At 40.8% G+C, this 16,752-nt stretch overlaps 2 protein-coding genes across 2 annotated transcripts in view; one reads left to right on the top strand and one right to left on the bottom strand.

The window, feature by feature from the left end:
* Nucleotides 1-291: 291 nt before the first annotated feature.
* LOC134647762 (transcription elongation factor SPT5) lies at nucleotides 292-9,701 on the top strand. The gene is made up of 6 exons (XM_063502058.1): nucleotides 292-645; nucleotides 824-902; nucleotides 3,421-3,552; nucleotides 4,160-6,658; nucleotides 7,548-7,730; nucleotides 9,538-9,701. Exons 1-6 carry the CDS (start codon nucleotides 416-418, stop codon nucleotides 9,670-9,672), a joined length of 3,258 nt encoding a protein of 1,085 aa, XP_063358128.1. The 5' UTR covers nucleotides 292-415; the 3' UTR covers nucleotides 9,673-9,701.
* Nucleotides 9,702-16,129: 6,428 nt separating this feature from the next.
* The window catches only part of LOC134647815 (long-chain-fatty-acid--CoA ligase 4), an 85,098-nt gene continuing 84,475 nt past the window's right edge, over nucleotides 16,130-16,752 (bottom strand). The window contains exon 15 of the mRNA XM_063502142.1: nucleotides 16,130-16,383. Coding sequence (XP_063358212.1) covers nucleotides 16,134-16,383 — 250 coding nt within the window. The 3' untranslated portion in view covers nucleotides 16,130-16,133. The remainder of the gene's footprint in view (nucleotides 16,384-16,752) is intronic.

Genomic DNA, 16,752 nt, shown 5'->3' with positions numbered 1-16,752 from the left:
ACTTTGTCTCCGCAACTTTATGTTTTGTCTCTGTCGCACTCAAGTGTCGAAGTCAAGTGCGACAGAGACAAAACACAAGGTTGCGGAGACAAAGTTGCTCGTGCTTGTATACCCTAATTTAATTTAATTATATTTTGAGATAACGTTTGATTGTGAGTCCTATTAGTTATTTTATTGTTTTTCTTTATCTTATTTTCAGCTAATCTTATTTTTCATGGAAGAACAAGAATTTCATAACAAGGCGGTTTTGTTGTAGACCTGAACGATCTAAGACCGCTGTCATTAACTTCAACCATTTTACATTTTATTTGGCTGTGTTGTGTCGTGAGGTATAGACGCGTAACATTGTGGTGCAGTGAAGTGAATTTTCCCAAATAATTACATGGCTTCAAGTCAGTGATAGTTTGAAATCGTCATGTCTGATTCGGAGGGCAGTAATTACTCCGGGAGCGGTTCGGAGGCGGGTAGCGTGGTGTCGAACCGTTCCAGGCGGAGTGCCGCGTCGAATAGGTCTGCGAAGTCTCGCTCGGTGTCCCGTTCTCGGTCCCGCTCGGGGAGCCGCACACCGAGCCGGAGCCCTAGCCGCTCGCGCTCTCGCTCCCGCTCCCGGTCGCCTTCGCGTTCACGATCGCGCTCACGATCAAGGTAAAGCCATAATTTTAGTAGCCGTGTATCTTCCTAATACGTCCCACATTTGTAAATGTAATTCTGTCCTCTTTTTATTTGTGCTGCAACGCTACTTGCCACGCAGTGACGTAAATTTACAATCTGTTACACACCAAAGTTTATATTAAATTACCTAATTATAATGTTTATGCTACAGGAGTAGGTCTGCCGGGTCTGGAGGCAGCCGTAACCGAGACAACGAGGCCAAGGAGGCTTCCGGTGATGAAGAAGTTGAGGTCAGTTTTAGAAACTCTTCTATAAGAATGTTTGCATAAAGTTTGTCACTCAGTTCAGGTATCTGGGGCACTAGGTCACCGAGGACCTATCTGACGACCTTGATGTGGAGCGGGAGCATAGGGCATTGGCGGTGAGAAGCAACATGGCTCGCAGAGGTGGCTCGCAGGTTTGCACGTTGCACGAGGACCGTCAAAATAACTCTTTTTAGAGCATTTTGTCAGTCTTTTTATACGTGCAGCCTGTGGGTCAAGTGTACGCAGAGATCTCTCAATGCCTTACGCAGGGTGTTGTTGGGGTTGCCTTGATCTTGCAGCTCGTCGGGGATGTTTGCTGAAGCTCGCGTGGATGGCTTCCAAGCCATAATGCGCAAGAGAGTGGCATCCCTGATGTGCCGTGTTAGGGACAGCCCCAGCAGCCTTCTGAACACTGTTATTGACAATTTACAGTGTCCAATAGTGCTCAAATGGAACGATATGCACATGGACCATAATAGAGGTGCTGTTAGGCTAATTTAGTTATTTCAGTTATTTAAGAAATAGTTTTAGTTTAATTTAATTTGATTTATGGATCTTGTTATCTGAATTTAATATATATAAATAAAAAAATAAAAAATACAGTGGTGGCACTGTTGATAAATATTAAGGTATGAAGGGAGCCATTTTATCAATGGCTCTTGTATACAGTGCACTTGTGTGGGTTATGTCGTTATGTGCATAGTGTAAAGTTGTAAACAATTGTATAAAGAAGCTAAAGTTCTAGTAGGATCCAATTCATTAACATGCCCTTGATGCTTGCACAAGTGGCTTATCCCAATTACGTGTACCTATGATGTAGTTACAAGCATGCACAAATAACTGACATTACATATGCTAGCTTTGCTAACTATGGCAGGGGAAGATAGCTAAGAAGGATACACTCTGAAATCATGATTGTTTGGTTAAAACAATAAAATAAAAATAAACCATTTTTTGGTGGTTTACTAAGCCTTTTGTACTTTGATACTTTATGATTATTATAAAACAAATCTAACGTAACTTGACAAGATTTTAAGCCAACTAAGAGAATAGTTTCTCTATATTGTATATTTTCAACAACTAATACCTTGTAATTTCGACAACTGGTCTGGCCTAGTCGTGTTAAGCCGCGGTCCTGGGTTCGAATCCTAGTAAGGGCATTTATTTGTGTGATTAACACACCGAGTTCCAGATACCGCTTTATATAGGATTTGTCGACTTTAAAAAAGCTTTCGACTCGATTACCCATACATCTATATGGCAGGCACTAGAGAATCAAGACATACCAGAAGTCTACATACAGGTCATAAAAAAGATCTATGAAAAAAGTACAGCCAGAGTAAAACCAGATAAAATAGGAAGACAGATCCAGATCAACAGAGGGGTAAGACAGGGAGACCCAATGTCACCAAAGCTGTTCATAGCGGTCTTAGAAGAAATATTCAAAAATCTAAACTGGGAAGAAAGACAAAAAGGCATCAAGATAAACAACAAATATTTATCAAATCTCCGATCCTGGTAATATTAGCATACAGTGCAACTGAGCTCAGTATATTACTACAAGAATTAAATACACAAAGTCAACAAGTAGGTTTAGAAATGAATGAAGAAAAAACTAAAGTTATGACCAACTCAAAAAAAGTGACTATACAGATAGAGAATACATCACTGGAATATGTTGACGAGTATATATACCTTGGAAAACAGGTATCTTTCACAGACTGCACAAACAAAGAAATAACAAGAAGAATTGGACAGACATGGAAGAAGTACTGGTCCATGAAGGATATATTTAAGAAGAAACTACCAATGAAACTTAAAAAACTAGCCTTCGACTCATGCATTCTACCCTGTCTTACATATGGCAGTCAAACATGGTCACTCACAGGAGATATCATCAAACGAATTCAAGTATGTCAACGGTCAATAGAGAGAAGTGTCCTTAACATAAAATTATCAAACAGAGTTAGAAACACAGAGATAAGAAGAAGAACAAGATTTATAGACGCGGCAATACATATACTGAAACAAAAATACAATTGGGCAGGGCACATCGCCAGGATGAAAAACAACAGATGGACAAAAGTAGCAACAAATTGGAATCCAAAAATTGGTAAAAGAAAAAAGGGCAAACCAAAAACAAGATGGGAAAAAGACCTAATAGAAACAATAGGAAAAGACTGGAAAGAAAGGGCAATAGATAGACAAGAATGGAAGAAAATGTTGGACAAATACTTAAATATATTAGAAAAAGGCGATTCGGAAGAGGCCTAGGTCAAAAAGACCTTACGAACATGCATGTAGAAATATATATACACATATAATGGTTAAATGAAATGTTAACAGTTCGTATAAGAAAGGCTTTAATAATTAATAAAAAAAAAACAGATATTTGTTTCTGAGTCTTGGTCTGAGTACCCACAACATAAGCCTTCTTGAGCTTACTGTGGGACTTAGTTAATCTGTGTAAGAATGTCCTATAATATTTATTTATTTATTCTAGGATGAGGAAGAGCCAGAAGGCGAGGACCTGGTGGACTCGGAAGAGTATGACGAAGATGAAGAGGAGGCGCGGCACAGGAAGAAACGGAAGAAGGACAGCCGATATGGAGGATTCATCATTGATGAGGCTGAGGTAACTTTCTGCTGTTCTTGCTGTAACCAATCTCTAATATAAGGGTTGGCTGCATTTGGGCAACTTATATAGTACATCATCATCATCATAATTACTTAGATCCATCATGATACTTAGATACTTGAAAAGTGGTCGAATGATTCATCCGCAGATGAATTATTCGCGAATGAATCATCCGCGGATGAATTATTCGCGAATGAATCATCCGCGAATAAAAAAATCGTGAATTATTGTTTATTCGAATGATTATTCCGATAAAAGTTTATTCGAATGATGGCCATCTCTGCTAAGGAACAGCTGTGCCTCTTAACACAGGTATTTGTTACTTAAAAAGAGGCACCAACACTTACAACTGTATAAGTAATTCTTAAAACGAATAAACATTTTTTCATTTTTCATTTTTTTCATCATATCCACCATCTTAGTCCCATCATCTTATCACAACAAAATAAATAATTGCCATTTAGTTGTGCCAATGAAGTTATTCGCAAATATATTTATTGCAATAAACACTAGAGTCTACAAACTTTAAAAATCATACTAAGGAATTTCAATTGATTGCCGAGTGGCCAAGCAAGACAATCCATAAACCTTTCTCTCTTTGTAGGTAGATGACGAAGTTGAAGAAGATGATGAATGGGAGGAAGGGGCCCAGGAGATGGGCATCGTCGGCAACGAGGTGGACGAGATGGGGCCCACGGCCCGGGAGATAGAAGGCCGGCGCCGCGGCACCAACCTCTGGGACACGCAGAAGGCCGAGAAAATAGAGGAGTACTTCCGCAACAAGTATGCTGATGAATCCGTTGCGTTGAGACACTTCGGGGAAGGCGGCGAGGAAATGTCCGATGAAATCACACAGCAAACTCTCTTGCCAGGCATTAAAGACCCCAATCTGTGGATGGTCAAATGCAGAATCGGTGAGGAAAAGGCTACAGTGCTGCTTTTAATGAGAAAGTTCATCGCATATCAGTTTTCTGAAGAACCGTTCCAAATCAAATCCGTTGTTGCTCCAGAAGGCGTGAAAGGGTATATTTATATTGAGGCGTATAAGCAAACTCATGTGAAAGCGCTTATTAATAATGTGGGGACGCTTAGGATGGGTATTTGGAAGCAGGACATGGTTCCCATTAAGGAAATGACAGATGTTTTGAGAGTAGTGAAAGAACAGTCCGGATTGAAATCCAAGCAATGGGTGAGGTTGAAGAGAGGTTTATACAAAGATGACATAGCGCAGGTGGACTATGTGGATCTGGCTCAGAACCAAGTGCATCTGAAACTGCTCCCTAGAATAGACTACACTAGATTAAGAGGTGCTTTAAGAACAGTTCAGAGCGAGAGTGAAGCAGCAAAACGTAAAAAGAAGAAACGCCCCGCTGCTAAACCATTCGACCCAGAGGCCATTAGAGCTATCGGCGGCGAAGTCACGTCTGACGGTGATTTCTTACTCTTTGAAGGCAACAGATACTCAAGAAAAGGCTTCCTGTATAAAAACTTTACGATGTCAGCCATATTGGCTGAAGGTGTTAAGCCGACTTTGATGGAATTGGAAAGGTTTGAGGAGCAGCCCGAAGGAATAGACATCGAGCTTGCAGCGCCAGCCAAAGATGATCCGACAAGTCTGCACTCTTTCTCAATGGGTGACAATGTCGAAGTGTGCTCCGGTGATCTGGCTAACCTGCAGGCCAGGATTATAGCTATAGATGGCTCTATGATCACCGTCATGCCTAAACACGACGCTTTAAAAGACCCGCTCGTCTTCAAACCTAATGAGTTAAGGAAGTACTTCAAGCAGGGTGACCATGTAAAGGTTTTAGCTGGTCGATACGAAGGCGACACTGGTCTTATCGTCAGAGTCGAGCCTCATAGAGTTGTATTAGTCTCGGATTTGACCATGCATGAGCTGGAAGTGTTACCGAGAGATCTCCAGCTTTGCTCCGATATGGCGACCGGTGTAGATTCCCTTGGACAGTTCCAATGGGGTGATATGGTCCAGTTAGATCCACAGACTGTCGGTGTTATAGTTAGACTCGAAAAGGAGAATTTCCATGTCCTAGGCATGCAAGGAAAAGTGATCGAATGTAAGCCTCAGGCTTTGCAGAAACGCCGCGAGAATCGCTTCACAAAAGCGTTAGATTCCGAGCAGAATACGATACAGAAGAAAGATATAGTGAAAGTTATCGACGGACCACACGCAGGTCGCAACGGAGAGATAAAACATTTGTACAGAAACTTCGCCTTTCTGCAGTCGAGAATGTACTTAGATAACGGCGGTATATTCGTGTGTAAGACTCGACATCTTCAGCTAGCGGGCGGTAACAAAAATCCATCGGCGACCAACCAATTATCGCTCGGCTTTATGTCTCCTCGTATTCAATCTCCGATGCACCCGTCGGGCCGAGGCGGGGCTACGCCTAGAGGCCGAGGTCGCGGCGCGGGCCGAGGCGGAGGCGTCACTAGAGACAGAGAACTCATCGGACAGACTATCAAAATCACCGGAGGACCTTACAAAGGCAACGTCGGTATCGTTAAGGATGCCACAGGCAGCACGGCCCGAGTCGAACTCCACTCCGCTTGTCAAACCATCTCCGTCGACCGGAGTCACATCGCGAACGTCGGAGCACCCTCCAAAGACGGATCCTCGTCCTTCTACAGCCGTACGCCCGGGCGCACGCCGACGGCCGCCGGCGCAGCCACGCCCACGTACCGCGACACCGGCCTCAAAACCCCCATGCACGGCTCCCAAACCCCTATATACGACGTCGGCAACCGTACGCCTCACTACGGCTCGGCCACGCCGTCCCACGACGGGTCCCGGACGCCCGCTCACGGCGCGTGGGACCCCGCGGCGGCCGCGACCCCGGCCCGGACCGACTTCGACTACGGCCTCGACGAGTCTCCGGCCTCGTACCCCGCCCCGTACGCGGGGCCGTTCACGCCGCAGACGCCGGGCACGATGTACGGCTCGGACCACAGCTACAGCCCGTACCAGCCGTCGCCGTCGCCGGCGGGGTACGCGGCCGGGTACTTGGGTACGCCGTCGCCGGCCGGGTACTCGCCGAGGAGCCCGTTCGCCGGGGAGGCGGCGGGAGACTGGCATACTACGGAGGTGAGTTAGATCTAAAATTTTGGTACGACGAAGATGTATTATCTCATTAAGATTTTCTGCGTGTTAAAAATCCTCCCTCCTGATCTTGTTGACCTGGATTAGTTTCGCCGTGAAGATTATTTATTCAATGATCGAATTTGACTTTTCCCCATAAGAGTCACAGGCTATATCTATATAGCTGGTCAACCTTGTCAGTAAATAGGAACCAAAGAAACTATACTCATCCTTTTCTTTTGGGTGCTAGTACTAGTGTAAGACAAAGATAGTATGAATCTCTCTGTCTATGTTTGAAATGGAACAGTCCTTTGACACACTATAGCAGCAGAATATGCATATGCCATTTAAAAAGTGCATTTATTGTCTATGTCTAATGATGGTAATGGTGATTCTTCACTGACACTTTTTTACCGGTTTTCAACCCAGAAAGAACCGGTAATCCTTGTCCTCTTTGCTCGTCACTATTAAAAAGTAAAAATTAATAATAAAAATGGCGGGAGATGCAAGACAAAACTTTATTAATTTTTTAATTATATTCAATTTTTTTATTTACTAAAACGGGACATAATTAATTGTTTAGTTGTTTACTAAGTTCTAATAATTAAATTCCTTTTTCTCCTTGCGCCAATTTTACATGTCTCTGTTTGGCCCGATGGTTGACTGGTAGAGAATGCCATTAGGCATTAAGTCCGCCATTTGTACATTATTTTTGTGTATTGTGCAATAAAGTTTAAATAAATAAATAATCGCATATTTATATAGTTTTAAAATTTAAAGTTTTTGTGGATAATAATGTGTAAAAACAGTGAAAGTTTTAATTAATGTGGTTCAATATCAATTCCCTGTTCTATAAAAAAGAGACTTGCATGTTTAACCAACCTTTTATTCGCAGGTGGAAGTCCGAATCCGCGGCTCGGAAGACGACGGTCTGGCCGGTCTCGCGGGACAGACCGGCGTGGTCCGCGGTCTCTCCGGGGCTATGTGCGCGGTCTACTTGCCAAGGGAAGACCGCGTTGTCAACGTGCCCGGGGCTTTGCTAGAGCCAGTTGTACCCGCATCAGGAGAAAGAGTCAAGGTAGGCTGACACGACATGTAAATGTCATGACGACATGAAATGACATGTAAAATACTAAATTTAATTATTTCATTTCATTTTCATTTATTTGTTGTAAAATCATGTACATAAAATTAGAAAGGTGTTAAATAATAAAAATAATGTCGGTCCATGACACCCTGCTAGGTCTCATTAATTAATATCTGAATGGGTTGGTCTCGGACTGTCTAGAAGACAAAATGACTAGTGTAATATTTTGCCTATATCCCTTTTAGTCTACATCGCAAACGGTCTAGAACACAAAATGACTACAATTATTTAGACCTTTATTTACCTACATTTCGTCGGTCTATCTTTACGTTAGCGATGTCGACGAAGCCCCGCTGCCGCGGGGCTCCTATTTCTGTGCGGTTTGGCCTTCGGCCATTTGAAGATACCTAACGAACCTAACCTACCTATATGTGGTCATTTTGTGTTCTAGACCGTTTGCGATGTAGACTAAAAGAGATATAGGCAAAATATTACACTAGTCATTTTGTATTCTAGACAGTCCGAGATCAAAGCATCATGCTTAGGCTATGAAGGCTAAAAATATTTCACCACTTCGAAAATTCCATGCGATCGCATATTTTTGAAAAAAGGGCAAAATGATTTTGACACTTTTATTTTACCAACCCACAAAGTTCGTAGCACCCCTCCAGGAAACAGGCGTGATTATATGTATGTATGTACAAAATTCGTCATAATATTGCATACCTTATCGCCCTTAAGCTTTGGATTCCTCCGAAAACGGTGCCGTCATATAGCGGTCGCAAAAGACGGCCGTCTTTACGGTGGCGACATGTGGAAAGTACCACGGCGTCATAACACACCGTCATCCACCAAGGTCAAAGCGGCAAATTTGAAAAGTGTAGGCGCGAAGGGATAACGTCCCATAGAAAATTTGAATTTCGCGCCTTTTTCTACTGACAAGATTTGCTTGACCATCTATAATTTACTTGGAGGATGAAATATCATCAGAAGAGGAAAATAATCGTAGTACGGAATCATTTATTCAAATCTCGTGTCATTTATTCAAAATGGCGTCACCGCTATCTAATAAAACGTTCACGAAACTATCGACACCGTCATGGCGGCTGTCTTCCAAATGCCGGCACCGCTTTTTTACGTTACGTTGACAATCAACGCCGTCTAGGAAACCGCGCCATCTTATTTACATAAACAACGTTCTAGTGACGTCATTCACCTCTATATCTTGACGACCGGTCTGGCCTAGTGGGTAGTGACCCTGCCTGCTAAGCCGATGGTCCTGGGTTCGAATCCCGGTAAGGGCATTTATTTGTGTGATGAACACTAATATTTGTTCCGGAGTCATGGATGTTTTCTATGTATATAAGTATGTATTTATCTATATATGTATGTATATCGTCGCCTAGTACCCATAGTACAAGCTTTGCTTAGTTTGGGGCTAGGTTGATCTGTGTAAGATGTCCCCCAATATTTATTTATTTATTATTTATTTATATAGCGGCCGTCATATGACGGCACCGTTTTCGGAGGAATCCAAAGCTTTACTGGCCAACAAGCCTCCAACACTCGGGTAGCAATCTAGATGTCAACTCTATCTAGGGCTATAACATAGGTGTATCTTATAACACTATGGTGTACATTTTCTCAAAGGTTAGCTGGAAGAGATCCCTTTTAGGGATAAGTTCGCCTTTGTACATAACATTCTTATTTTTGTTTTGTTTTTGTCCGTTTTATGTAAACCTGTTTATGTGCAATAAAGTGACATACATACATACATACATACTATGTAACATCACAGGTGGTGGCCGGCGAAGAGCGCGAAGCCGTCGGACAGCTCATCAGTATCGAGAACCAGGAAGGGGTCGTCAAGTTCGGCACCGACGACATCAAGATCATGCAGCTCCGCCATCTCTGCAAGATGAGCACCGCGTAAACACCCTGTATAACGTCAGAGTGACACCCTGTATACTCTGTCGACGACATCAAGATCATGCAGCTCCGCCATCTCTGCAAGATGAGCACCGCGTAAACACCCTGTATAACGTCAGAGTGACACCCTGTATACTCTGTCGACGACATCAAGATCATGCAGCTCCGCCATCTCTGCAAGATGAGCACCGCGTAAACACCCTGTATAACGTCAGAGTGACACCCTGTATCACAGACAAGACATCCTCTAGACTGAGCATAGTAACGCTACCCCCTCTGCCACTCATACGGTAGTTTTACTCCATCTTCGAGTCAATCCCGTGCCGTGATTGGTCCGTGTCTGTGAACGGACCAATCACGGCACGGGATTCGCTCACCTCGTCCCCCCGCACCCCCGTATTTTTGGCAGCATCGGTTTCATGAAATAATTGCTCTAAACTCAGTCTAGAGGATTCCTAGTCTATGCCCTGTATACTCTGTCGAGGACTCACATAGGTACTGTATCCCGATTCCCAACATACGCCCTGTATGAATGATCGAATGCAGCCTATATAATATTAGCGACTTGATACAATTGAGAAGACACCTTGTATGATTACTCCAGGGGATTTAACCCTTCGAACGTTTGATATTGCCGCAATTAGGGAATGCAAATCGGTTATTTTTTGTATGGAAATAACCGCGGTTTCGGTTAATAACCGATTATTTCCATACAAAAAATAACCGAAATTAACCGATTTGCATTCCCTAGCCGCAATGCACGAAGGTTGACAGTTGACGTCTATGTCGGTCAACGGGTTAATAGGTCACCTTATATTAAATATGCCGATGAAGAAGTAGATAGCACTAACTGGGGCCCGTTTATCAAAAGCTTGTAACTTGTAATACAAGTGGAAGTCCCTTTCTAACAAAAGCTGTGAAAAATTGACATCCGCTTGTATTACAAGTTACAAGCTTTTGAGAAACGGGCCTCTGGTGTGAAAACACCCTGTATACTATGTTGATTGAACTATTGCAGACATGAATATGCTTTTGAAAGTTCTTTATACTCTCGTGTAAGGATTTTGTTTTGTTACGAGCTGTCTTAATTTGTTAGTTACAGTACAGAAGGTATCCAGCTATAGAAAGTGCTGATTATGTCTAATGAACTTTTATGAAATAAGTAATTATACAATAGTACATTACGATACAAGTGCGATAAATAGGAAATTCGCAACGAGTGGCGAAAAATTCGACACTATTTGCGAATTAGGTACCTATTCGCACATGTATCGTACAACGTTTTACAGTACATGATGGCCCTTTAAATTTTCGACATAGTTGCGTAATGTGCTAATTATCGCGGTAAACGATAAAGTAGCACCATATGTACTGTAATTTATTATTATTTCATTTCCATTATTCTTCTCATCTTTAGTAGTTAATCTATTGATAGACCGTTCCAATGGGTATAATTTTTGCTGACGTCAAATCAGTTTACACATATTGTTAAATACGAATACTTCTTGAACCAAGATGTCATTCGGCACAAGGTAAATTATCTGTACGTGGTGTTTTTCGAAACCCATATTTTGCGAGGTGAATAATATACAGGTCATACTGAGTAACTTTTACTATAAAAGGACCAATCCCTAAATCGCAAAAAAAATCGTTTGTTTCATTAATTTTATCTGCAGATGTTGATGTGTTATGGGAGAGCCGATTTTTTTTTATTTCGGGATTGGTCCCATAACAAAAGTTGCTCAGTATGACATATATATGTCACCGTAAAATTGTAAACACCCGTCAGTTCATAATCTCGCTAGTTAAATTATAAACTGACGGTAGGGAGATTATAAACTAACCTAACCTACGTTAGATTGTAAACTAAAGCTTTGGATTCCTCCGAAAACGGTGCCGTCATATTACGGCCGCTATATAACGTTGACTGACGTCACTAGAACGTTGTCTATGTAAACAAGATGGCGCGGTTTCCTAGACGGCGTTACGTTACGTTGATTGTCAACGTAACGTAAGATGACGGCCGTCATGACGGTGTCGATAGTTTCGTGAACGTTTTATTAGATAGCGGTGACGCCATTTTGAATAAATGACACGAGATTTGAATAAATGATTCCGTACTACGATTATTTTCATCCTCCAAGTAAATTATAGATGATCGAGCAAATCTTGTCAGTAGGAAAAGGCGCGAAATTCAAATTTTCTATGGGACGTTATCCCATCGCGCCTACATTTTTCAAATTTGCCGCTTTGACCTTGGTGGATGATGGTGTGTTATGACGCCGTGGTACTTTCCACATGTCGCCACCGTAAAGAGGGCCGTCTTTTGCGGCCGCTATATGACGGCACCGTTTTCGGAGGAATCCAAAGCTTTACGGGTTCACAATCTTACGGTATCATATATACCTCACAAGTTTGAGTTGAAAACATCCCGTTTACATACATATAGTAATGCGCCGGAATTATGAGATGAGACCATACCAGTGTTAGACAAAGACCTTCCATAGTCCGATTATAATTTATCATCGTGGGACATGACATCGTTATTGTTCTATAGTTCGTTTTTTTAGCATTAGAAAGAAGGTACCTAAGCGATCTTGACATGTCTTTTAATTGAAAAACGCTTTTTAAAAATTAGTAACTATTACTTATATAAAGAAGAAGAATATAAATGATCGTATTGGGTTCATAATTGTTACATATTAGCCATTATTTATTTTTAAAACGTGTGTTTCAATAAAAAGACACATCAAGATTGTTTACGTTATTTCTAATGCTAAAAAAACGAACTATAAGCTTAAACTTCTGCGTAGAAGTTATGAAATTAAGATGTTATTTATTTACTAAATAAATGATAGACATCAATCGTTGTTTTAAATCAAGCCATCCTTTCTGTTACCTACATTGGCTATATCTCAGCATTTACTATCAATGTTAAGCCGGACCAGGAATATAATTATGATCCCTCGCCATGTTGCGGAATTTCACTGGAACTAATTTTTTCATACTATACTGAACTGTCACGCTATACGTGAGAATAACGGCGCCCTCTTGACAATGATCATTATTACTGGTCAGGCTTAAGTAGGGACCTCAATTTCAAAAAATTACACTAGTATTGGATCTGTTTCATTTGGGAAAGACTAAAAGGGAGAAAAAAAAACCAGAAAGTAATGATTTTATTAACATTTATTGTTTTCAATTGTATTTTAAGAATTTCAAACAAAATGCAGTCACATAAACTGAGCAATAACTTGCTAATACCATTTTGTTATTCAAAACGATTACATACATCGAAAAATATGATGCTACCTATTATAGTAACAATCATGTTCACATTAAATACATCGATGGAATATGCGTACACTAGGCAACATGTACCTATTCTATGCACGGGTATACATTGATTTTTAAATTCCATTATACGAAATACCAAACTGGGGTGAGTAAATGCTCAGCAAAATGCGCTCGGAAATAAAATGCATAATAGCCATGATAAATATAAAACTAAGTAACAATTTTAAGGGCGGACGCCCACGATCCTAAGTCATAAAACAATTTGGCTAAAATAACGCAACTGAGCTACACTAATGCATTACATGCTACATCCCAACTAATCGAAACTATTATTGCAAAATTATTATTAAAGTTTTCAACAGCAGCAAAACATTCCCGCCCCTAGTACTATAACAATTAACTTACTCTAATTTCAGTATTTATTAAGAGTCGATTCGGAGCGCAGTCTAATCATGTTCTTATATGCACTCTTTTGCGTTCAAAATTGTTCGTGGCAATTGTACAATTGGGCTTATAAACTATTTCTTGTTTTTCTGTCCCATCTGCCATGGCAGTAGCAATTTGTTAGCTCTTGTACCAATCTTAGCGTGCTTGGTAGAGAAGGCTTATAAATTATAATATATAAGATACCACAAAAATGCATGTTTGGTTAATTTAAATTCCATAAAACCAGGATTTAAAGAGTGAACCGTAACCATGGTAACAAGTGACACGCAGAAAGTTGATTTATCCAATTACAAAAGCCAATTATATAATTGCCACGACTACATAACTTGTTGAATACGTATTAGACCGAATGACCGAACTCCAAACATTCACACACACTCAACATGATTCAGATCTGAATATGACATGAGGGTCTTAAATATACATAAATCTCATGAAATCTCTGAACATGGTTGCGATGTACTATACAATATATCGAGACCATTCACGCATGTTGCATTGCTACCGTTAAAACTATTTCGACATAAATATGTACAACACTTATATCAAAATTATTATTATATAGAAACTTAGAGCCGAAGGAAGATTCCTGCGAATGTTTGTTACAGTTTGGTGCTGTGGGTTCAAATGCGCGATTCCTATTTTAAAACAAAATCGCATCGTTGGTAAATCTATCTGTCTATATGGGGACCAAATTGACATAAAAATGCTAGGACTTTTACTGGAAAATATCTATAATTATCAAAGAAATATCTAATATAAAATAGATCCCCGATTATAAACAGTATTTACTACGATGCTATTTCGTTATTTACACACTGTATTTGGCATAAAATATTTAAAACGTTTACATATGTAAAAACAGATAATGTGATGTGCACGATATACAAATAATTCTATAAAAATTGAGGCCTAGTCGGTCCGCTAAGCTACCTATTTTCATAAATAATTTACAAAATACAAAACTACATTGAAGAAATCTGTACAGTTCCTAACGGTCCCGAGGGCCGTTTACCACGTGAGTAATTTAACGTTCCCGATTGAAATAAATAAATACAACAGCGGTCGCCTCACAGAGGCGCTTCCGTATCCTTTATAATCTTTATTATAACATCTATGTACAGAAATCGCCGACTATGGGCACGAAACCTCGTACGGCTACTGATCTCTACGATAGGCAAGCTTTGTTTCAAAAACTCTGTAGAATTGACATTTTAAAAGTTCTTGAGTTTACCTAACACTGGAATGGCTGGTGTCATATCGTAATATATTAGATGGTTCGGTTCAGGTTTACGGTATTTTGACGCTGTAAGCTCATGGTTATGACATGAGAATCAATAAGGTCTTCTATCGTTCATAAAATTGTCTTCAACAATAGAATCAGTATGATACATATGGATTTTATGAAACAAGCCATTTTTGCCTAATAGATATCAGTAGCGATACATTTGTTATGACAAAGAAGTTGTTAAATGATGGTTTCGAATTGCCAAAATAGCGCGGACCTGCCGCGTGGCTACTTGTAGATATCCGGTACTGCAGAAAATTACCGGTAATTTATCGGTACCGGTACCAAACCGGTACATTGCTGCGAGTACCGTGTTCTCGCAAGGAATTAATTAGTTTGACACGAAACTAGTTTTATAAGCAAATCATCTACTTACACGTCTTTATATTGCAATATTTCATATTGAAATGTGAGCAGATGACCCGATTCAATATCTAAGTAACATACAGCTACGTCTAGTGTTCTTTAGACAGTATTAATTAGAGAATAAACTATTGATTTCAAAGACCTAGGATGTCAGCGGAACACTAGATTTAGCATCAAAACGGCGATCGTGAAGTTAAACCTAGTTTAAGTATTTTTCTCACAAATTTAAGTTAAATAGTAGAATTGGCCGTTTACCTACTGACGTATATGTAGTGTGTGCTAAGCCACGCACACTCTTACGTAGCCTTATTATATATACGCTAGCACTTAGGAACATTATCCAGAATAAAGACATACTTATAACCGATTGGTTGTCTTAATTAACGTCCCACACCACATGGCGATCCTGGCAGGGTCGCCATGTGATGTGGGACGTTGAATGAAACAACTTGCTTGGAGTATCGATCTATAATGTCTTCAATAACGTCATGTAAAAGCTTATATAGGGCTAAACTAAGGGAGTGTGAGTGTACGCGTAGCGCACCCACTACATATATAAAATATGAAAAGATTATACCAATGAATCGAGGATGATATTAAATTATATGGATATTACGGTACAATCATCCACATCATTAACTATCATTGATACCAAAATACCAAGTATGAAACGTCCCGATCAATGTCACGGCGACGACTAATTTCTCCAGCAACAACACGTAATTCACCATCGGCAGGGTGTTCATCCACACACCCTAGAACCTAAATGGTCGCGTACTGTGCGGTTTAAGAGGAATTTCCTCCCGCGGACGCTCCGGCTGTGGAATGAGCTCCCTTCCGAGGTTTTCCCGAGGGTCTACCATATGGGGTTCTTCAAAAAAGGAGTGTACAGGTTTTTAAAAAAAGGTCGGCAACGCGCATGTAACACCTCTGGAGTTGCAGGCGTCCATAGGGTACGGTGACTGCTTACCATCAGGCGGCCCGTAACCGCGTATGCTTGTTTGCCAAAAAAAAAAAAACGTAAACTAGGTTTAGCCCCGGCGCCTCTAGGGTTCCTCTAGCGTCGCTCACGAGGCGTACATGCGCTTGATGTCCTCCTTGTACCTGTCCTGGATGTCCTTCCGCTTGATCTTGAAGGCGGCGGTGACCAGCCCCATGTCTGGCGACCACACCTCGCTGCAGAGCTTGACGGCGGTGGGCACCTCGAAGCGCTCGAGGCCGCACTTCTTGGCGTGCTCAGTAAGCTCCTTCACCACCAGCTTCTCCACGAGGGGGTTCTTGCACAGTTTGTCGAACTCCGTCTCTGGGACGCCGGCCCTGGGATAAATGTTTTAGCGTTAGAAGTGTTTTAGATGGATACGAATATTAAAGTTTAAAAATATAAGTTCCTAGCTACAGTGAAACCTGGTTAATTGGCACCTGGATAAATGCAAAACCTCAATAATTGCAACCAAAGATCCGGTCCCGGTCCCTTGAGACCAAAAGGCCTCTATAATTGAAATTTTTGAACCTCTATAATTGCAATTTAGATTTTAGTGCTTTTCGTAATTTTACCTCTGTAATTGACCACATCACAACTAAGACCTCTATTATTGGAACGAATCTATAAGTAAGACCTCTGTAATTGATATAATGTAGACTTGTAGAGAGCAGAAACAATATTTTAATAGCAATGATAATTTTATT

This window comes from Cydia amplana, chromosome 5 (assembly GCF_948474715.1).
Source record: "Cydia amplana chromosome 5, ilCydAmpl1.1, whole genome shotgun sequence".
NCBI lineage: Eukaryota > Metazoa > Arthropoda > Insecta > Lepidoptera > Tortricidae > Cydia > Cydia amplana.
Note: the sequence above shows the minus strand (reverse complement) of the source record. Positions and strands in the feature narration are given on the sequence as shown.